General features: G+C 43.5%; 1 protein-coding gene across 6 annotated transcripts in view; it reads left to right on the forward strand.

Annotated features, from left to right (window-relative positions):
• The window catches only part of qkia (QKI, KH domain containing, RNA binding a), an 81,722-nt gene extending 58,683 nt beyond the window's left edge, over window positions 1-23,039 (forward strand). Inside the window, exons 5-8 of one of the 6 annotated variants that reach the window (XM_049595651.1) lie at window positions 13,767-13,854; window positions 15,375-15,812; window positions 17,810-17,884; window positions 19,189-23,039. In XM_049595651.1, the coding sequence (XP_049451608.1) occupies window positions 13,767-13,854; window positions 15,375-15,812; window positions 17,810-17,884; window positions 19,189-19,205 (618 nt within the window). In that variant the 3' untranslated portion in view covers window positions 19,206-23,039. Of the gene's footprint in view, window positions 1-13,766; window positions 13,855-15,374; window positions 15,813-17,809; window positions 18,383-19,188 lie in introns of those variants that run through there. The other 5 variants (XM_049595655.1, XM_049595650.1, XM_049595654.1 and 2 more) reach the window with 5 other exon arrangements.
• The last annotated feature ends 970 nt before the right edge of the window (window positions 23,040-24,009 follow it).

The raw sequence follows: 24,009 nt of genomic DNA on the forward strand, positions 1-24,009 counted from the left end.
TTGTGGCGCTTCTAGGCCAAGACTAAGTTTCTCTTCTGGGCAAACCTGCCTGCCCCTTTGTTCTTATTCCTGTCTCTTTCTCCCTGGAGCCTTCTGTATCTCCTCATCTTTCTCTCTTTTCTCTCCTCATTCGCTCAGCTATGGACCACCTTTGAGGAAGAACATACAGTAGATGGTGTTTTTGTAAAAGCCAGACAGATGGACCCTAATGGACGCCAAGTTTGGCGATCTGCGGGGTGTTGTGTCTGTACTCGCCAGTATGCATCCGGCTTGGCAGAGTGCTACAATGGCAGCACCATCAGATCCACTCAGACAGGAAAGGCACATGCACAGAGAAGACGATGCCGAACAAGCAGAGCTAGATTTAAACAGTGGAAGTCTGTTATATGCTGCAGTGTACTGACTTTGCAATCAATAAGCACCTCTTTTTGTTTTTCTCGCTCTCATTCTAGCTCTCACTCTGTCCCCCCCCCCTCTCTCTCTCTCTGTCAGCAGTGTATGACAAATGAGTACAAAACACCATCTGGCTGCATCCATCCTTGTGTGCCTCTCCAATTAATGATGTTTATTCTCTGTTAGGCCTACCTATCACTACCATTCTTCTCTTATTTACTCTTAATTTACTCCCCCTCCCTCCCTCCACATCCTCAGTCATGCATAATATCCAGCCATATCCAAGAACAGAAGCTCATATTTCTCATTGAGCCTCATTGGATGGTGCATGCTTTTGACTCTGCATGATGCACATAACGTTAGTGCTACAACAGGTGTCATGTCTACCGTAGAGTAATTGCTTAAACTGCAACTTCATGGTCATAGCATGTGTGAGATTATGTGAGTTCTGAAAAGGAAAACTAGCTTGTATGTTTCTGTCATCCTCGCCATCTCAGATTCCATCATTCCATCTTGTTTATTGCCTGTAACCTAGCTGCAAAGCCTGCAGTACAGCTGCAGAGTGAAGGCGGTGCCAGACACACACACACACACACACACACACACACACACACACACACACACGATTGGCTGTGATTCTGATGTTTAAAACATGTGCTGTGCTCATAGAAAGCTCTGCATCACACACACACACACACACACACACACACACAGCACTTGTAATAAAGCTTGTTGTCCAGCTATGCTGTCCACATGTATATGTGATTCAGCAATGTAGCTATTGTGCAACCAGCCAGCATCTTTGAAAAATTGCCACTGCTGCAGCTGCACAATTAATCCAATATTAAAACAAAAATCATCCACTCATCAACCAACACCACAATCTGCAGTACATTGAATGCTTAGAGGCCAAGAAGATTAACCTCGCTGACATCACCTCACTTTATCACTGTCCTTGTCCAGCATCAACTTATGCATCCGTAACAGCCACACTGTACAACGTGTCATGGTCCCATTATCGAGGAAAAAAACAGCAGTGGATACGTATCCATCCAGGTCTCAAAGACAGACTGAAAGAACCAATGCAGTTGCGATACGGCTGGCAAAAGATGTGTCCAATAAATACTGTTAGTTTAACTAAAGATGAGTAGGAATGCAGCACATCATGGAGGTGAAATCAGTGCTCCTAAAATCAGTAACGAATCGTGATCTCAGTGCTCATCAAAATAATCGTGACTATCATTTTGCCCGTAATCATGCAGCCCTACTTGCTGGTAGGCAGTAGGTTGGTTGGTTTTAGTCAGCCTTGCACCGCCTCGTCCCTGTAGGCTGTTATTACCTTCATCAGGCTAATGAAGGAGTTAGATTGGATCATATTAACCTCCTAATCTCCACCTCCCAGGACACCACAGTTACAACAGACTGGACTGCACTGTTCGCTGCTCTCATTATATATATGTGTATGTGTGTGTGTGTGTGTGTGTGTGTGTATGTGTGTGTGAGAGAGAAAGAATGGTGAGCTCATCCCACCTGCACGTAGACACTGCATCTCCCACAAGAATGTTAATCATCTTTTTAATTGGCTTCCTTGACTTGGTGACCTCTACTTGAGACGGCAAACCTGCATCACTGTGCTCCCCCTTGAATGTTGTGCTGCTGTTTTCATACTTTGCCTGTTGTGTGCACGCGCATTTGTGTGTGTATGTGTGTGTGCACATTTTTTTTTTAGCTACCAGTCACCCTCCAGCGGAAGAGATTGAAGCTGGCCTGGAGGCAGTGCGACCTTTGACTCTCAGCCATCCTCTTGTCCTCCGCTTTCATCATTATCCATCTTCACATCCTCACACTCTTTGTACTCATTTATCCAGCCTTTTGGTCCTTATATGCCCCGCTAATACATTTGAGATAGGTACTTCACAGACACCTACTGAAACCCTGTAACCGGGAGAGCAGAGCAGAGCAAACACTAAAAGTGTGTGATGTATAAATCGCCTCTGATTAATGATGTCAAGGTGATAAGTGGGTAATTGGAATTGACCACTTAAGCCGTTTTACCACAGGAAACAGATGTGGCTTTTCCAACACCTCTGTCAATAATGATTACTACTGCATGCCATTTGATTGGTCAGTGTGTGAGAGGTAACCATGATTGGCCATGTCAGGTGAAACAGTATTAACTTGAGCATGAATGTCAACATACGCACATGTTCTACCAGCTGCCTTTTTTATGAACTTCTTTGTTACATAAATAACTGGCGAGCAGCTGCTCTTCAACTGCACTCCAGACACCGAAACAACAATAAAATGCTTAATTCCTGCGGCCTGGATGTTGGCATTAACTTCAAACACCTAAACATGGGCTCAAGCAAGACCCTGACTGGCATCCCCAGTGCAGACTGGGTTAAAAATAAACACACATGCAACCAGTCACATCACACAAAAGACCTACAAACGAAAACACACAATTATTGGCAGAAGAGTCTGGGAGCTATTTTTACTCGGGCCTTACCTCTGTACCTCTGAGAGACGAGGAGAGGACAAAAGAGAATATTTTTGTATTTGCTCGCAAATGTGCTAGAAGGGAAACCACCATCCATCTCTCTTTGGTAAATCACGTTGGAAGAGAAAGGTGGTCGGCATATATTACATTTCACTTATTTTCTTTGCATACTTTTTATTTCCCCTTTTTCTTCCACTGAATCTGTCACAGTATCTGGCCAAGTGAATGTGTTATTCCCTTGTAGCGCTCTGTTTTTCCCTCGCTGTCTTTCTACCCATCTTTACCCACCCTGTTTCCCCTCAGTGTGTGTCCTTTCTCATTTCATTCTTTTGTTGCGTATTTGCCCTCTTTCTTGCTGTCTGCTGCTCCCTTTCTCTCTCTGTGAGATGGAGGGGACAAGCCGTTCACCACTCTCTTCTATTACTGTATCTGCAGTGGCCTGAAGGCCACCACATCCTGTTAACAACACACAGGTTACAAACCTCAAACAGACTGGAGCTGTCTGAATCAACTATGCCAGCGACACAAAAAACATAACAGAGAGTCACTCATGCACTGTAAAACTATAAAAGATGTTTTCCATAGATTGTGTGGAGAGGGGAGAGGATGTGCCATAAAAAGCGTCTTTTGTTACTGGTTTGGACCTAATTTTTATGACTCCCAAGATGCACACATTCCTCCACTCTAAACTTTTTATTGCTGTACTACATACGGTAGCATGAGCGTCTTTCCGTATGTGCCAAGTCCCTCCTGTCGGCTCAAACCCGACAGGAGGGACGTGGTCTGGTCTTGGCCCAAGGGTTCCTCCCCTGCCATCCCTCCCCTCCACATCTCCATCTGTCCATCTCTCCTCATCTCCAGCTCTGTGGTTCTCCTGGGGGGCAGACAGGTGGTTCCATCCCTAAAGAAACAGTACCCCTGCAGGGAACAACCTGCCTAAGCCTGGCCACCTTCCCCAGTCTTGTCCTCCTCGTGTTTAATTTCCTGGCCCTACCACTGAAAGTCGGGCGGACTTCTTCGGCCAATCTCAGTCTGGCAATACATGGCCGCGCTGCCTCCTATATGTTGTTGAAAAAAAATCTACAGTAGGCGTGATCAGATAAAGCCACATGCTATTAAAACAAATGCTAATCATCATCAGATAACTTCAGCAATTAATGTGTGCCAACAAAGGAACAGTTGATTGCAGTGACTTTGTGATCGCGGTAGTAATTGTGTTTAATTTAGATAGAATTTCTTGTGTATGTGCAGCTTCCCAGGGGGCAGACCTATAGCATGCTCATTAACTGTGGGGGTTTGTGTTTCGAAAGTGTGTGCTCACACGCACACGGTGGCATAGGAACAAGGAAAGCGGCAGTATGACTTTGAATTCCACTCTGTCTGTTACTCTCCCCCATCATCAGGAGTCTGCTCACGGAGCCAGCCACAGGAAACGGTGAAAACTCTAAAGCGGGGAAAAGATTCAGATTGCAATAACATTTGTGCTGAATGGCACCTTTCATCTCTCTCCTCACCTTTCCTCACTTGTTTTATCCCGCTGTCATTCACCGACTCACTGGTGTGGACAAGTGGGGGAGAAAGAGAGAAGCACAGTAACATACATATGCATTGCTGCTGTTATGTGCAATCAAAATGCCTAAATTGTGAATTAAATGCGTTATGTCTTTATTTATTTGTCACTATAAGCATGGACTTTTATTGGGCTGTAACTGCTTGAGGCACACATGCTGCAGTTCTCCCAGTCATATGTAAATTTAACACCAGCCTCTGAAAGTATCTGCACATATGGAACCAATGCACCATAGTTGGATATATTTTTAATCCATCAAATTTTTAACAGTGATCGATTGGTCCCCAATGAATCTCTAAACAAACACACTTAATAAAGTCTGAGTAGAACGAAGAAGACTGATGCTAAGTCACTTATTGTTGGTGGCAGCTCTTTGTCAGGTTTGAAAATTCGCCATCCATTGTCCTGAACCAAACCTCAGCTCTGTCATGCCGCAATTAGCACTTTCTCTGTTACTCTCTCTTGAGTTCTTCCTTTCTGTATTTCTCCTTGAAACATCATCCTGCTCCTAATCCATCTCTTTCCTTTCTTCTCTCAAAGGGGAATTAGTCCTGTTTCTTCTCTTGTCTTGTTCATTTAGATTTTTAAGTCAACCGAGATCCCCAGTGCAGGTGCATTCTATGTACACAGGCCCTCTGCACCACTTACAAAATTGCCTTGCCCACTTGTGCTGTCCTTTTAATTTCAGTTCACACACATACACATGCACCTCGGTCCCTAACCACCCAGGTCCCTTACATCATTGTAAAATAGCCTGCTTCCTAATCCACCTGGTTGTGTTTGGCCCCTCAAGGGGTTTTTGTGAGTGTCCTAATACAGTGCGCGCAAAGGGGAGGCGGGTAACAAGGCACGCTGAGAAGCCCGGGCAGTTTTAATCTGCCCTGGTCCTCCAGTGGCAAGGAGAGGGACCCTGCAGGCCCCTGGCCAATCTCTCTGCCTCTCTTTGAAGGTCTCCTTAATCCCCTTATAGAGAGGCAAGGAAATGCATATGTGTGTGTGTGTGTGGATGTTTTCATGTGTGCATACGCCTGTGGGTCGATTGTAGGAGAGCTGCGGTTAGGACCAAGCATCTCCAAAGGTTCAGTGTTGATTGAGACTTGTGCACATTGTCTTTGTGCCACTCTGTGCCTTTGTGTCTCTCACACACTCTGCTTTATATATTGTCCACCCAGAGTAGTTTCTGAAGTTCCCCAGGGGCATTACCAGGGCCAAGCTTCAACATCTGCGAAGTGGGAACCCACACACACACATACACACATAGTGCTTTCATCTCTGCCTCTCCAGCGACTGTGTGTCCCAGTGTTTAGGCAGGAAAATAGGATTGTGTAGCGCTCAGCGTTTAGAGAGCCCAAAGGCCGCCTGTCAAATTCAGCTCCTACAGTCTGTGATGCCTCGCTTTGCCAGCCGTCGCTCAAGTCATTTCAAACTCCATTCTCTCAGTCCCACCAGCCAACTCTGGACTGATGGCTTTCTTTGCCTCCGCCATGGCGTCTGGAGTGTAGATGCTTTTTTTTTTTATCTCACTTGGGTTCATTTGGTTTGTTTATCGCAGTCCCCTTCTTTTCTCTTTCACTTTCACAGTGTTATTGTTTGTTAGCGGTGATGTTTGCAATACTTCACTTGCTGTCTACGGCACTGACTGGTTTTCCCATGGTGGAACTTGGGTTGTGTTCAGTGGGGCACAGCAAAACTAAAACCAAAACATTTCGCTCTTTTTTTTTCTGTTCAAAAAGCTCTGTTGAAATCCAAATGTTTTTTTTCTTTTCCTGGCAGCGAAGGCACACAACATCTATAACACTATCATACAAAGAAAATAGAATATCCTTTCAGCAATGCATTGTAGGGAACTGACGTGGCCTTCAGGCACAGTCAGTGAACCAAATCATCAAAAGAATCATAGGGAAAGTCTTCTTTTTGTTAACATGGAGACATATGGTTGCAGTGAAGGGAAGATTTTTTTTCATGTGAATGAACCGGACTCTCAGATCTGTTCCGTAAACAGCCTTGCATGTTCATGTTGTTGATGTGAGTGATTAAAGGAAGTATGGATGACGTTTTGGTCAAGGACACCCAAGGAAAGTGTCTAAAAAAAAAAATAAGTAATTAAAAAAAGGTGTCCATGGGCTAACTTCATATGTCCAGGTAGATGCATCCAAAGGGTTCAAGGTTTGAATGCACATCTTTCAGTAGGTACTTAGATCCCTGTTTTAGGAGTCAGGATCTCTGAATGATGCAAATCCCCTAGCAGTATTTAAAGCTCCCAAATCATCCCTGGCCAAATCCCTTCAAGATATTCCCTGCTCGATTGGATGGCATTAAAGGATCGCAGCGACAGAACAATACACCGTCTGGCAGCCTGGTGGAATGAGGGATAAAGGGAGGGGAGGAGAGGGGGAAAGCGGAAGGAGAAGTAAAATGGAAGTGGATAAATAAGGTAGAGACCAAGGGTGCAAATTGGGAATATGAGCTGGGAGGACAGAGGAAGGAAGAGGGAATTTTACTGGTGAGCAGGGAACAGATGATGAGAGAGGGGGGACAGGAGAAACAGACAGCTGTTTGTCGGGCTGTACAACACGGTGGGACTGAATGATCCCTGCTGTTCTTAGCCTGTAACATCATCTGTTTGTCAACGGCGGTGCAGGCCAACAAGCTTTAATAATATATCTAAATCTTGTTGTTAAATCTGTATATATTTTTCTAGGTTATTTATATGAAGTTTAATCCGCTCGTAATGCTGTTATGTTACATGGAATACCAGCCCAGTTTCTGAGGATAAACAAGATCACTCAGAATTTCCGTGTAGCTTTTCCCCTTGTACTATTGGAAATGCTTTTGATGGGAGAGAAAAACTGTCTTTTTTTTTCTTCTTTCAGTTCTTGAGACTGCAGCAAGCTGGTAGAAAAACAAATTTTCTTTCCCTCTCTATTTTCCCTCTCCGTTCTCCTGTCGGTGGCACTGAATCTATGTATGTGCGTGTCAGTTGATATTGATGGGACTAGCACAAAGAACCAAGGCTGCCCACTTCAGTCCTTTCAGCACAATAAAAAGCTGTTATAAGCCCCATAGATCCACGAGCCTGTGCCAATGCCAGGGCCCAGACTGCATCCGCCACCCATACTTACTTTGCATGTTATGGATAACCTCAGAGAAGCACTGAGAGCAAACCAGGCCCTACCAATTAAATTAATACCTCTCTGCAACAGATAGTAACACTCTGAGCAGCCACCAACGCTACATCAGACAGAAACACTTTTACTCCGAGGCCTTGGCACTTATGAGCTTTGTTATGATGCAGAAAGTGAAGTATTAACAGAAGAGTTAGTTCCTGACTTTGTAATGTGCCACTTTCAACTGTACCTCAGTAAGCTGCGTGATTGACAGTAATGGGGCGGAGCAGCCGTGATGAGTTTGTAATAATCTGACTGGAGTCAGGTTCACTTCTATGCTAATGAGCTAGTGTGTTGGTGGTTTAGCATGACTAATGGCGCACATCGCTAACAGAGCTGTCTGGGAGCGAGGACGGGGAGCAAAGGAGGAAAGGAGAAATAAAGAGGCTTTGCCAGAGTGTCGTGAAGGTATAAGACAGTCAGAGAGGAGAGTTGCAGGAGATTGCGTTGTTAGTCTTTGGGGGAAAGGAAAATACAGTTGAGGCCTGATTCCCTTGGCAGATATGTTCACAAAAGCTGAGGAGCAAGGCAAAGGAAAGAAAATTGCCTTTGAAAGTGCAGCAGTGAATTTGAGAAAGGACATGGCAGCACTTATACAGGCACACTCTTTAAATGTGCTTTTTATGAAAGGGAACAGGAGGAAGGTTGTGTTTGTGTGGTGTTTTATGTTTGTTTTTTTTCTTGTAGGGTGTTGATATATGGTGTCATTATTGAAAAGTAAAAAGGTTTGTGCTTTAATGTGTTGATATATATGTAGTTTTTACTCTTCTGTAGTGTTTGATTGATGCGTGGATTTCCAGGAGAAAGCAAAAGGTGTGTGTGTGGCATATGTGTATTTTCTGTTTTTGCCTGAGTTGTTGGATTTATGGTCTTGTCGATGAAAACATGAAAATCAGGTTTGCTGCACACGTGTTTTCATTTCTTACCCCAATCCGACTTCCAAGTTTGCTTTAGTTTGACTTGGATTGATTAAACTTTCTTGTCACTTATTTATTTAGTGTGGAGATGTTTTGAAGCCCGCTACAAGTACTCATTCCTTCCTCTTCTCTAACCCTACGCTTCTGGAGAGTGTGGAATTGTTGATAAGTCGTCTTGGCAGCGTGGCGAGAGTAATCATTTTCCTCCAGATGTTAGAGTTTGGGAAGGAACCAAAAGGGAGGCGAGCGAGGGGAGGAGAACGGGAGAAAAACCAGCTGCCGCCACTACCAGTTCCACCCCTCTACATGAAGTCATCTACTCCTCCCTCCCCGAGGCTCCCAATACCACCTCCTTCACTCCACTCTGCAGAATTTTTTCCCTCCCTCCCCTCTCGTTCTCAGTTCTACACATTCTGCCTCCCTCTGTATCCCAGGAGGCCGTCAGGGCAGGCTGTGTTTACTGCTGAGGTAATTGGAGTAGTTTGGAGAGAGCCTGACCCCAGCCCTGCTAAGGCCTAAGATATGTGTGTGCGGCTGTGTGTACACACATGTGCACATACGCCTGTTTGTGATGACTGGCAGTGAGGCCAGAGAAGGAAAGGAGGCCTTAGCTAGTGTCAGCCCACTGGGGAACAGACAAATTGGTTTTCACTACACTGTCTGTCTTTTCTTGTCTCATATTCTCCAGCTATCCCTTTCTTCTTCCTGCATATCTCTCCATCTCTCCACCAACTCAGAGACAATCATTCACGCTTTCTCTTGTACTTGTTCTGCAGCGCTTTTTCTCCTCCTGGTACTCTTTTGTTCCACCTCTCTCTCTCTCTCTCTCTCTTTCTCTCTCTTTCTCTGCTCATCATTTCATCTCTCCGAGCTGAGCTGTTAACCGAGCCGAGCTGCATAGACGGTGACTCTTGCCAGATATGAGCAAAAACTCCCCCTCAGTTGCAGCCATAGACATGAGCAAATTCATCCAACCTAATCCAGGCGCCTGTTGTGTTTATCTGTGGGTGAGATGGATGGGAGAGGGCCTGGAGTCGGGGAGAGTGAGGGTGCAGCCCTACAAACACTCTCCGACGTTCACTCAACTGTTGCTTATTGCCGTCCACATGCACAAACAGTTTAAAGGCACTGAACATGAGCTATATTGCCTGAAACAATCGGCATTAGCTACAGTTTGTTTGTCGTCAACATACGAACACAAGCTTTGATCAGGAGAGAGGCACAAAGGAGTGCAGCATGACAGTGATTTAGCATGCATCCAGTGACCTCATCGCAGGGTTGTCAGGTAGTGGCAGTGGGACACGGCTCACCTACTTTAGCTCATCGCACTCCCGTCTCCCTTCTCCTCCCTCCTGCTCCCCTTCCCTCCTTCCCTCATCCCTCTGTCTTGCTCCTCCCTGATAGCTTTTACCGCTCTGCTGATTTCACAAATAGGCCTCATTGATTGAATCTGATTCTTGTGGATAGAGCAGCTTTATTGAGTGGCTTTTTCGCTGATGGACAGGAGCGTGCGGGTGTGTGTGTTTGTTAGGCACATGCATGTGTGCATGTTAGGGATGATAAAGGAAAACTTCCTTTCCTCATCCCTCTCATTGTATAATCCAGCAGCTACTCCTCTCCCGGGAATTCCATCAGCCAGATCATTACAGAGAGACACAACCACACACATATGCAGCATGCTTACACGCGGCCCTGGTGATGGCTGCATCTGAGTGAATGTTTTATTATAGGTGGTGCATGCTGACTGAGGAGTCTGTTAATTGTGGCGACACCTTGAGCTAGGCAACATTAAAGTGTTAACTGCTCTCCGCGGTGCTGTTCATCAAACATTCATCTAAGCTGTGCTTCTGCGGCAGGAAGCGGGCCCAATCTACCCAGGGCTACACGATTTAAGTCGGTCCAACTCCACTCCAGCAGTGTCACCAGCATTATCTTTTGGTTTTTCCTGATATCACAGCCCCTGTCTGCAGCCATTTTGGATTGTTGTGTTGCTCAAACCAGGCCGCTAACACTACTAACACTTCCTGAACATCCGCAGAGGAACAAAAACAGAAAAGTAGGGAAACGTTGCAACGGGGAATTTGTATTTTGATGGTGGGAAATTAGCTCATTTCACATGTAAAGCAGGAACAATCTGTCAAGGTTTGGGGGGGCTTTAGCTTACAAACTGTGCGAGTGAGAAGATGGAGCTATATCAGCCGCGCTCCACTGGGGATACACACATTTCACACACAGTAGCGCACACCTCATCCTAGCTGCAGCAGCATCTGTGCTCTTCCCCTCTCGCTGCCCTCTATTTTTGCGACTCTCTCCTCTCAACAGGCAGTGTGCCACCTATGCAGAGTTGGATGGATGGTGGCACCCTCTTGCCCCGCGCCCATTTAACCCCCACAACCCCGCAGATCCATCATCATACAACACACAAACACAAGCAGCACTAGCACTCATATTCCAGCATGCGGTTTGCCTGAGCTGCTGCCTGCTGCCGAGCCACCTCCATTGCACTCCTTCTCACACAGTCTGTTTTGAGAGGCCAAGATATCTCTGAGTTTTAAAGTAAAGTATTTAAATGTAGCCACAACAACACCAGTTTGGGATACATCTAGTTCATGAGGGCGACCTCTGCTTGATATGAGAGGGAGACAGGGAGACAGCAGGCTTTTGTGAGAGCGAACGCTAGCTAGGGAAGCATGGTTCCAGCAGAGTGGATAGTGTTTATACATCTCACTATACAGTGACAATAAAAGGCAAAGGCAGATGTTTGATTTATTGTTGCCACAACCGTGTTAAGCTTTGAAAGCGCAACACATTCAGCCCCCTCCGTAATTTGCATCTGGTGAAGTTATGTTCTTATTTTATCAAGTCTTTTTCTCTTCCCTTCCCTCATTTCTCACTTTGTCTAGCAAGTCAGCTTGGCCCACTTCCAAAGAACCACTGACTGAGTTTTTGGGAGACACACACATACACACAAAGACGGAAGGAAAAAAAACAGCTGTTTAGATTTGTGGGCGTCGTTAGCAAAGTGTAGCAGACTTTTTTTTTTTTTTTTTTCATTGTACAAGGTTGTAGGGGTTGAGATCTGATTTAAGTAGTGATGTAAATAACTAAAGAGGAACACAGTGAAAAGGAAGTCACAGAAATTGGGAAAAAATTGGATTCAATAATGTTTACTTTGCTCTTTTAGGTGTGATCGGCAGCTATGTCAAGGCCTGTTAATTCATGTGTATAAGTGTTTACATAGAGATTCCAGCATCTCATTAGTTGTGATTTTGGCTCTCCATCGAGCGGGGTTCACTTGCCAATATTAGCCACGCTAGCCATTGACCTGGGCCGTGCTCAATTAGCCTGGTGTGGTTATCATTGTTGACATAGCATGTCAAGTGGCCCTCTCTTCACCTCCAAGGCTGCAAATGAGGGAGCAAAATAGAGCTTGGCAACTGTCTCAGCGCAACATGATTGTGCTAATGTTTTTTGAAAATAATGTGTTGCATAATTCACAATTTTCATAACTGCTCCATGTGTTAATTTGGATAACTGTAGTTTAGGGTTTGATATGAAATACCAGGGTTTTTACATTAACATATTATTTTGAACTGAATGAATAATGATTTAAAAATTAGATTGTGACCCATTTGTGTCATCTTTTTGATATGTGGCCACATTAAAATTGAGCTATTTTTCAGCCCTCTGATGCATACCCTTGAATTTTGATAACCAGGAATATTTGAATCGCATAAGTTGCATCACCAGTGTTTGCATTACTTCCCTTTTGTCTGTCTTTGCAGAGAAAAGGGGTTGTAGCTCGGAAAAAAATGGGTGTCATTTCTGTGCTTTAAGTCTTCCCCATTAAAAGAAAAGAGGAGCAGAGCACAGTGGAGGTAGCGAGGGAGAGACAGCAGAGGAGAGAATTTCCTTGCTTCATTAATTGGCAGCTCTGTGGTACACTAAACATTGCACGAGCACACACACATACAGCTGAATACTGTGACTGCTCTGAAGCCACTGCCTTATATTTAGTCAAGGGAGACCAGCCTCTGTCACTTTTTCTCTTGCTTAACCTCGCTCTTTCTCTTCCTCTCTCTGTGGCCGTGTTGAAGAGGAGTCTCATGGGAGGGCTTAACTCTGAGCCCTCATTCTTTTTTCCTTTCTTTTCCTTATCGTCCTCTGAATAGAGCGGCACACTGTTGTTAAACTTGGTCCAGGAGACACACTCTGTGCAGAGATAGAATAGAGAGACGGAGGAGGTTCAGTATCTGCCTTCCTGTTTTTATTACCGCCACCACTAACAGGGTGGTCTGCTCTGCTCAGTGTGCACATGGTGCGTTTACGTGCAGCTGTGTGTGTGTGTGTGCGCATGAGCCGCCTTTCTTTGTATTTGTGTGTTGAAATGATGAACAAGCGTCAGAATTCTACCTCTTAGCTGCAAAAAGCATGAAATCAATAGTTCACTTAAGGTGGAACTGAGGTCAGCGAGGCTTCACATGCCTGTCTTTGCACCTCTCAGTCTGGAGAGTAATTCACATAAGGCCCTGCTTAAATTATGATGTACAACCTGGAAAATCGCTGGGGCTTCTGTGTTGTCATGGTTATTGAGTGTTCGGTAGCTTCAGGGGAAATGGAGTTTGGGGGTGGAGGTGGAGGAGGGTGCAGAAAGGAAAGGGGGAGGAATGGATGGGTGCGAGTGGGAGGAGGGGTGCTATCTTAATTGCTTTCCGTGAATAATTTCAGTCCCCTAATTTGGCGATAATGACAGTGGCTGCGGCTTTTGTATTTATTTATCCAAACATTAATTGACAGGACTGACATTAGCCAGGGCGGTTATTGCGCATTTGATTGCGCACAAGGGAGCAAAGAAAATTACAGTAATTATCATTCTGATATGGATTATGAATATGCATTCCCACACTTAATGTGTCTGTCAGCATTTTAGTAACAACAAGGCACTCTGCCATGACAACAGCACTTTAGCTTATCTCCATCTCTGTTTCCCTAAACCCAATCCAACCGGTGCTTGTGGAGAACAGATGACATGTATTGTCGAAATGATTTAGCTGCCCCACTGTAGCTTTTTAACAACACCCGGGCATGTAGTTTGGTGAAATGGTCGTCGTGTGGATTGTTTCAATTGGCCTATAAAGGGGCCTCAGCTTGTGGAATTAATTGGAATTAGTGTGTGGTGTGTTGTTGTGAACGGACATTAAAGTTTGTGTTTCTCACAGGCGGAGGGAGAAGACAATTTGAAGAAGATGCAGCTGATGGAGCTCGCGATTCTCAATGGGACATACAGAGACAACAACATCAAAACACGTAAGTGAGCTTCCACGGACACACACAGTTTACACAATGGATCTGTTTTGCACCATAAACAACTAATCTTTTCACTGCATTCAGCATACTTAATTATATATTACATTTTTTTTGTATTTCCTCATTAACTAATACTGTTTACTCTCATTAAATGAATGTGTAGTCAGACCTCCTGTGTACATACCATCATATTATCTCTGACCACTAGCAGACATCTCTCTCTCAAGCTCTCCAAACAATCCATGTTTACCTACCCAACTATGAGTAGGACTTCCATTCTGTTCCACTTCGTATTCCTTTCCTTTCCATCCACTCCTCCATCCGCCCCCCCCCCTCCCTCGCTGCAAACCAGATGCCATCGCTCTGTATCACTTGCTCTTGGCGGACTCTAAACCTCCAGCACATTGCTGTATTCCACCTGCTCAGCCCTGCATGTTAGTCACTAGCTCACACATCTACAGTGTTTGCCTGTTAATCACCAAATGCCATTTCTAAGCGCATAATCAAATCTGTGATTTGGATATAATAACTTAAATAAAGCCAAAACATTTTCATTACAGAGCATATTAGTCCAGAACTTGTGCATTTACTCTCTGGACCCTTGGTTATTTTCGTAATTATCATTTAAAGTCTAATTTGAACAGCTGGGTTCTTCTGTAAACTTGGGTTCAAATTTATGACATGAAACTAAAAGTGCTTAATTTCACTATTTCATTTTTCAAATTTAACATCTGCTCCAATGTTTGCCACAACAAACTGGCTCACCATCTAACCATAGTCACCAAGCGCTGAACTTAATTGACCTGCTTTTCGGGGAAGCTTGTGCGGCACGGCTCGCAGCACGTGCTGATGCAGAACCACTTGGAAAATGATTTTTGTGTGTTCATTTGTATCCAACCTAAATGGACTGCTGACTGTGTGGGGATTAACATTTTTAAGTTGCTAACAACTTAAATATTTTAAGTTTCTCTTTGTGCTCTGTGAGCCACATACTCAAGATGATATTCCTCAACAGGCTTTAGTAAAACCTGCTCCCCATCAAATGTCTCTCCTCTACGTAGAGTCAACAGCTCCATTTCTGTTGGCATGTGTGTGTTTACCTCACCTGTGCCATTTCTAGTAGATGAATGTATAGCTGCCGTGGTGATTTGTATGCTTTGAATGCACTGGGATGACAGCAGCATTTTGTGCTTCTTGTGTTTTGGTGTGAGGGTTTTTTTTGTTGTTTTTTTTTTTGTTTTTTTTGTGTGTGTGTGTTTTTTTGTTTGGCTATGTTGACTTCCTTTGCAACAGATTGTGGCTTTTGTGGTTCACCACCATGATCATTGCATGGACTAATTTTCCCTTTTGCCCCCCCTCCTCTCTCCTCTCTATCTGCCACCTCCCGTTCCCTCCTCTATTTCCTCCTTTTGTATTTTCACCTTCCACTGTTCATCTGTGATTATGATCAACCACACTACACTTTTATCTCTTGTCCTCTTTCTTTCTACTCCTGTCCTTCACTCTCTTGCTTATGGCAGCCACCCTTGCATTCTCTCTTGCAGCGGCGGCAGCAGCCGCTCAGGGCCCACGTCTCATAGCGGCCCCAACTGGTCAGGTGTTGCCTCCCCAGGCACTCCGGCCCCCGACACCAGCCGGGGCCCCCATCATGAACCTCATCCGGCCCACTCAGATGGCTGCCATGCTGCCCAATGGCACCCCCACCCTGGTGCCTCCCACACCGGATGGCGGGCTTATCTACACCACCCCTTACGAGTACCCTTACGCCCTGGCACCCACCTCCCTGCTGGAGTACCCCATCGAGCACAGTGGGGTTCTAGGTAAGAGAGCCTGGGGAAGCATGGGTGCGGCAGGTACTCCCAGCTTTAGCCAGCCTGGACAGGAGGGCAGCTTGTTTTACCCCGGAGCTGGGGTGCTGGACGCAGCTTCCATGAGCCACAGTCAGGACTTGTTGAAAGGTAAATATGTCGTGTCCACCTGAGGATCAAAAACAGACAAACTCAAAGAGTGGATGTGCTGGTAATGGGATGACCAGCTTTGTGGCTCATATGGACACTGTATTAAAAAGGCAAAGGGGGACAGAAGTTACCTTGTGAGGGCTAGGCTCTTGGAAGGATCTCTTTGTAATTTAGACTAAGGTTACTTCACTGTTTCAGTCACGCTCTCACCAAACAATTATGCTCTCAGGTTTACATAGCCTCTGTTCTGCAAGGTTCATATAGGAGGACTTGCCTCGGTGTGAAATGAGGCACACCGACAGAAACACATACACGCAGCCTGCTCTCTAACCCTTTCATGCACTGGCCTGGAGGCATATTCAGTCTGGCGGCAGATCCCCTCGGATTTCTGCAGCTTTTGAAATCATTTCTCTGTGCTGTTCTCTGCAGGCAGGCCTTGATGCCTGTAGATAGTCCCTCTCTCACTCCCACTGGGGATGTTCATTAAATTCCTCCAGTCTTCCCTTTTTTCTTCTCCTTCCCCTCTCTCCATTGTCTTAGCCTCACCCCTCTTGAACTGGAGCTCTGTGCTAATACCTGACGCTCCCCTTAGTTTCTGTGTCAGGAGTACAGTTCAATACGAGGGTCTATATACTATACTCACTCTCAGTGGTGCTTTAAGCTCAACACATCTGCTACCAAAGAGATAACTCAACATCTATTGATGAAAAACAGTTGGATATGAGCACCATATGTTGCATCGAGGCTGTCGTCAACAAAAGCAAAGCTGTTTCCCATGTTAAGACAGAAGAGGCCTTTGTCAGTCACTTTCCAGCTTTAATTTGACACAGTACTCCTCTAATGTTGTCCGTGGCATCATCTGGCAGCGGCAGACACAAACGTGATTTCAGCTGACCTATGTATTTGACGTGCCTCTGGGAGTCATGTGTAGAACAGACAGGGGCAGCTGACTGGCTTTTCTCTCTTTAACTTGCAGGGTTACACCAGCTTAGTGCATTTTATTTACTCACACTATCGATTGGTGCCTTCAGCAACACGGGGCCCTGTGGAACACACTCACTCTCACACTCACACACACTCATGCACTCGGTTCGGCTGCCTGCGCTACTGTATCTAGCCGCCATTGGCTTCTCTGAGAGAAAAGAAATGTCAGGCCATCTGCTTCTTCGGAGTAGTGTAGGTGGCTGCGTAGTCATCAGCCAAAACTTGCTCCTAACTTGACAATGCCAGAACAAAATCCTCGTTGTGTTTTATAACTTACTCCACATGTCCCCCTCTCCGTCTCGGAGGGCTCGATTTATTTTCTTAATTCCTGCACGCATCACGTGTTCGCAGCACTTGAACATACAGTTAGTGTCATGAGCGCCAGGCAGCGCCGAGCTCTGCAGCAGGAAGGAATCACTTGTGACAAATCTAAGAGGAAAATGACAGCGTCTGCCGCCGGTGAACAGATTGACCTGGAGAGAAGTGGTGAAAGAGGGAAAGAGAAAATGAAAGAGAGAGGGAGAGGCAGGTGGTGTCTGGCACTATTCAATTACCATCAGAGCTGTATTGGATTTCCCCCACCTTTCAAAATAAAGAGACAAATTTCTCTGAATCCCCCTCTGGATCCCAGAGGAAGAATCACATTATTTTTTCCAGACAGCCCAGGAGCCTGTACCCTTTGCCTGCCCCCCTTTTCAAAGAGTCTTCTCGTATAACTCTGAGCACTGTGGAAATTTTATTACTTAAGTTATGCATTTTTAAATACCAAGTAAAGCTCCAAAAAGACATATTATTTTTTTCTACTGCATTTTTCTACACGTTAAAAAAGAAAAGCTCTGTGTGATGTGTGTATATGTACTATAATCTGTATTATGTTGCTATTATGTGTATTGTATTATTCAAGCATTATAATGATAACGGTTAAAATGTGAATGTTGTTACTGTAAAAGATGACTGTTTCTCCCCTGCTCAAAGTGAATGGTTTCTAACCTTGTGGACCTGTTACAATCTAGGTGCAATGGCTACTAAAGTGAGACGGCATGACACGCGGGTCCATCCTTACCAAAGGATTGTGACCGCTGACAGAGGTCAGTTTAGTCTCTTAGCTACACTCTGCTATTGACTGATGAATTTCAATGATTATTATGCCTATTATGCCTCGATGCCTTAGTTGGGAATTTGTATATCGTCTGTATTGTATTTTTTGTTTTCCTTTCCCCCTCACCACCTTTCCTACCCCATACATCCACACGCCAGCTAAATGGCCGTCGTGGTATGCACATTTTGTTTACATTTAGTACTTAACATATACAGTGTGTGTAGATGGTGTATATGTCAAAGCTCAGGCAAAAGTGATCTGAACAGCTTTTGGTTTATCGCAGCTGTGAAGCTAGGACAGGTAGTACTTTGCAGGCAGTGTTGAAGGTGTATAATGACATTCCTCTGATGTGAGATTAGAGCCTAAAATGGGGCAGGCTTGTTCCCATACATGATTTATCTCCTCGGCTCATAAGGAGCGAAAGAGAAAAAGGAACAAAAAAAAAAGGAGAAGCATTTCTATACTGTATGTGAGAGAGAGAGAGACCTGGTAGGCAGAAGACAAAGTAGCCAATGCTGCTACCACGCACCATTTCACCTTGAAAAAAAATCAAATTTATTTTGCATTTTATTTTTCTATGGAAGATAGACACGCACAGACATAAGCTGAGGTAGCTTGCATTCTCTCCAGTGTATCGCAAATAGATTGAAATGAGAAAAAGAAAAGCTAAAACACATTTTAAATATTTCAGTTGTACGTGAGGTACTGTCATTTTATATTTGAGCATTTTATATCAAATGTATTTATGGTTCTTGTGTATATTTATATTATATAAAAATATACTGCTAAATAAAGAGAAAGAATCGGAAAGCATCGATTCATCTATTCATTGCACATGTAACACTAGCCACAGATATCCCTCACATAACACTAGCAAGTCTCCTTACCACTAATCACACTGTTTGTAACTTGCACTCCAACTTTGACAGACACTAAAACACTAGATTTTTGTTGTTCTTATTTTGTTTGTCTGTTCGACCTCTCTTTGCTTCTTGATTTTTTTTGGGGGCCAGTGTGCGCTTAAATTAAACCACCAAGCTACCTGAGTCTGGGGTGGGGGCTTAGTAGATGGGATCATGATGTGCCAGCGTCATGATTATAATGAGATTAGCTGGGTTCATCTCACATCGGCAAGGGACTTAGGTGGCAGGGAGTGGGGCGGGGGGCGGGCGACATAAGAGATTGCATTCATTTTATTGTTAAAATGATGTCATTCCAGTCTCTTCTTGCTGACACTAATATCCTTTCTATCTTTTTTTTCTGTTTGTTTTGTTTTTGTTTCTAACCACCTAGCCGCCACCGGCAACTAACACATGACCTTCTGACCTCTGAACTCTTCACCCAATGACGAGCCGCCCCAAGCCTGCCTGCTGATCAGTTAACTGGTAATTGCCTTTTGCTAGCCTCTCGGACGCAAGTGAGAGAGAGAGAGAGAGAGAGAGAGAGAGAGAGAGAGGCACCTGCCCGTACAGTTACCCTAACACGTTCTGACAAAAAAAACAACAAAAAAAGAAACGCAGAATCTTCACAGAAACAAAAACCCAACAGAGTTGTGTAATATTCATTTTTTCCCTCTGTTCATTGAGTTCAATTCCCATTCTTTCTCTTTCTTTTTCTTCATGAATCATAAACTGGGTGGATGTGTTCGTGGTATTACTCATGAATCTGCACTGAATTATATAGCAATAAAGACCCCCACCCCAAACCTGCCCACCCACCCTCCTTTAATCGCTCTAATTTGGTGACCTCACGTCTGACTCAAAGTTCAGCATCTATTTGACGCAAACCATTTGGTTTCAGAGTAATGACATCACCCTCCCCTCCTCCTCCCAAAAAAAACCAAACAAAAAAAAAACCCTACCTGTCCCACCCTGTTCCGACACCCACCTATCGGGAGAGAAAAAGAAACAGAAGGAAAGAGAACATACGCTCACATTAACTTGTTTAATTTCTGTCATTTTTTCACATGTAGTGCAGTTGTTGAGCTCTAAGATGTAATTATGAGCTGACACATTCTGGGTGTGCCCCTCCAAAAAGCTTTCTGTCTGTTTTTTAAACACACAAAAAAAAATCATGGCTGAAAATGATTGCGGGAAAAAAAGAGCTTTTTATGATTTATGTGGGGTTTTTTTTCTTCTGTCTATTTTTTTTTTTTTTTTTTTTTTTTTGGCTTTACTTTTGAGTCATTTTCTCCACTTGATTTTGGTTCCTCTGTTGTTCACATTTGACTAATTAGCTTTGCTTAAATCGACTAGCCAAATTAAGGCAGGTGGTTATCTCTGGAAAACAAAAAAAAACGCAATCTGATGTTTGGAAGCAGGCTGCAGGAAAAACTGAGAAATGATGAAGGGCAAGATGGGAAGGTCACTAATTGGGCTGATGGGTCTGTGTGTGTGTTGTTTTTTTTTTGTTTTGTTTTTTTTTAATTAATACTACAATGAAAGTAGGGTGTGCTGAGGCTTCGGGGACATTGGAGCAGTGCTTATTAGCTACTGACCATTGCTTCGCCCCGCCATCCACACTACATCCATTATACAGTGCCTGATGTATTTAGAAAAAAAAATATCTCAATGAGTTTAGCTGAGCTGTGATTGAAAAGACAAAAAAAAGTATTAAGTGTGCATTTAGCCAAAGGGTTTTCCAATGAATTATATATCTGCAATTATGCATCTGTCTCACAGAGGGCTCTCTTTGTGATTTTAGAGTTTGGAAGGGTGTGAGTTTGTGGTGCCTGCCTTCAGCTGGAACAGACAGCCAGTCAGTTAGATGAGTTTTGACCCATTAATTGCTCTATTTTTTATTTTAATTTTATTTTTTTCTGAGGAGGAGAATGCAGGCAATTAACACTAAATCAACTACTCAATTACAGTACGTTGCTAGGGGGAAGGGCACTTTGAAGTTCTGTACATAAATGCTTTTGTCATGAGGCTTCTATATTCAGTTGCTTCATCAGCCACATTGCCAAAAGAGTGTTTATTTCTTTATTTTGTTCATTTTTACATCTCAACATTTGGCCATTTTTGTTGAAATGTGTTTTTATTTTTAACCCCCGTCATCACTTGGGACATCAGGTGTTTTAGAAATTAGGAAAAAACTTGATTTAGTTTGGTTATTTTAGTGATGAAATGTTTATTTTTATCACGTGAACCCTCCAAAAAAAAAAAAAAAGCGCATCCACAATGTGTCACACCTCCCTGTGATCGTAGTCTAGCTCCTGAGCCCACGATCTTTTTTTTTGTTCGACTCTCTCAAGAAAAAAATAGGATGTGAAAGCCATGCCTGCCTGTTCAAATTGCTTTATACATACGTCTTATATATATATAAATATATATATAAATATATAAAAATGTAGATATCTGTCATTGCATATACAAATACAGAAGAGAACAAAAAATAGATAATTTTACAGGGTGCTGGAGAAGAGAAAAAAATTGAAAAATCTATTTTTGGCAATTTTAGCTTTTGATACTTTACTTGCAGTTACAAAATCAGAAAAAAAACGAACTAAAAAAAAGTTTAAAACAGTATAAAGGGGGAAACAGATCAACCGAGTGGGTGAGGGGGGAAAAAGTGCTGTTACCTTGGATATGATTGGAAAAAGGAAGACGGAAGACCAAAACAGTCGTAACTTTCTAAAAAGTCAACGAGGATCAGAGCGAGACAGACGCCTCGAGAGAGTTTAAAAAAAAAGGAAAAAAAAAAAAAAAGGATCAAATCAAAGTGCCTTATCAACAGTGGTTTCTGTTTTCTGAGTATTCCAGTTGTGTTCAATAATATCCAGCACCCACCAAGATGGCGCAGAGAGGGATTGGCTAGTGTTACACGCTCTGAATCGTCGAGCAGGGTAGCTCCCACCGTATCGTGGTGTTACCGCAGTTATTCTATGCAAAAAGAATAGCAGTCGTTTTGACCAGCTAAAAATATGTGCCATGGTTTTGTCTTCCTGAAATTATTTTTTTCTTTTCCTTTACTTGATGGCCCTTTACTCTGCTGTATGTGCAGGTTTTGTTCTCTTTTTATTTAGATTTTAATGATCATTATGGAATATTGTCTTGATTTATGGTGACTGTGACTAACTTCCTAGAACAAAATTGAACTGCCAATAGCAATGCAGTAGTCTGCCAGAACATGTTTAGATCATGAGCTGAGAAAAATACATAACGTTCAAGGGGCGGGGGGAGGGGAGGGGAAGAGGGGAGTCGTCCCCCGCTGGCAGGAAGCCCGTTTGTTTCAACAGCTGCAAACTGAAAGCATCCAGTCCATGTCTCTCGATGTCAGTCTGACGGCAAACTATCAATACAATCACGAGATTTATAATGGACAAGCTGGATAATGAAACAAGCACGTCTATTTCACAGCCAAATAGTTTCCAGTTATTGAAACAACTCTGTCGCTGGAAGGTGAAATAAACTCATAAAATCGAGGAATTCTGAGATCCCGATATTACCCTTGGCAGTTTTGTTTTTCTATTCATAGCTCTTTCATCATGCTGTTACACCGAAAGGTCAATGAATTCTTTCTTTCTCAGTGTTATTATTTTAAATTGAAATGCAATATTAAAGTGGAGCAAGTGATGGCTATTCAGCATTTGACAGTATTAAGAAAATTCCCTCTGCAATGTTACAACTTGCTGTGTCATTGTGAAAGGCTGGATAAGTCCATCAGGTGAAAGGTTAACTCTATACCTACCGTATTCTCTCTGGCCTGCCTACTACATGTATGATAATGTAATTAACAGCCATTGTTACAGGTTTATAATGTATTTTTCTAATCTCATTTTATATGTATATTAATCATGTTTCTGAGTGCTTTTTTTTTTTTTTTTTAATTTTATGAAACCCACTGCAACTTTTTTTTTTCCTTCCCCCCCAAACGGCCCCTCTCTTCCTCCCCTCCTCCCCCCCTTTTCTCTCTTTTACATCTTGAAAACTGTCTCTTGTGGGGAGTGTTGCCTTTTCCCTGTTATATTTGGTTTTGTTTTTTCTTGCCGATTCCCAGCTTGTTTAACTCATTAGCTACTTTATTAGTTTTCTTGTCATAAGTATTTTTACATGCTTGCATTTAGTTTTCATGGTGTATGCTGTTATTTTTCTTATTAACCTCTTGGCATTTATTTTAATAAAACATTCTTAGTAAGAATTTTACTAACTTGCTGATATTTTGTCTTGTGTTTTTAACCAGTTTCATGAATGTATTACCTTGGTCTGGTTCACGGACTAACACGATTAAAACTGGTGTCTGGCCACCACTCACACTGACACACACACACACACACACACACACACACACACACTAGTGAACTGTGCACATATGTTCCACATACTGTACAGTCACTCAACACACACACACACACACACACACACACACACACACACACACACACAACCTAACTGGAAAGTGCACGAGTTGATAAGCGTCCCTCACTCCCGCTCACGCATTCTCACCTCTGTGCTGGAGAAAATCTGCTGACACTCTTCATACTTGCCCTCCCCGCTCAGTTCCAAACACCGCTGCTGTGTTACAAACTCTCTTGTTAGTTGTCCTGTCCTTCTGTGTCACTGACCCCGTGAGACGGCAGGAAGTGTCGCAGTGTGTAGGGTGGGTGGGTGGGTGGGGTTTTTTAAGCTGCACGTTACTTGAGGTCACTGGTTAACTCCTGGGTCAGATTTAAACAAGTGTGTCTGGACACAAGAGTCAAAAACACCACTTTACACCAATCTGTGCAAAAATACTGCCTATTAATCATCTCAAAAGGATTTTACTGTGAATTACGTAGCGAGCAGGACATCTCATACACACCCATTATAGATGTAGTGAGTTATACATGTCGCTGACAGTTGTGTGATCGTCCAAAGCTGTCCCTAGACTTTTTTTTTTTTTCTCCATTGGCTCCACGGCTTGTTACGCCTGGATAGCAGCATTACAGTTATCACCAGCTGTTGTCTGTTTGGTGAACACTTCTCCCCCATTCAGCTTATTGATATAATGGCTAATACTGGGCCATTTGGGAGCATCCATAATGCTTAGACACACACCAGTAAACCATGCCAATATGAAGTACTTTGGGATCAAAACAAACCTTACTATTCCTTCCAGTGTAAAACGCTGATATGA

Source organism: Epinephelus fuscoguttatus, linkage group LG14 (assembly GCF_011397635.1).
Source record: "Epinephelus fuscoguttatus linkage group LG14, E.fuscoguttatus.final_Chr_v1".
NCBI lineage: Eukaryota > Metazoa > Chordata > Actinopteri > Perciformes > Serranidae > Epinephelus > Epinephelus fuscoguttatus.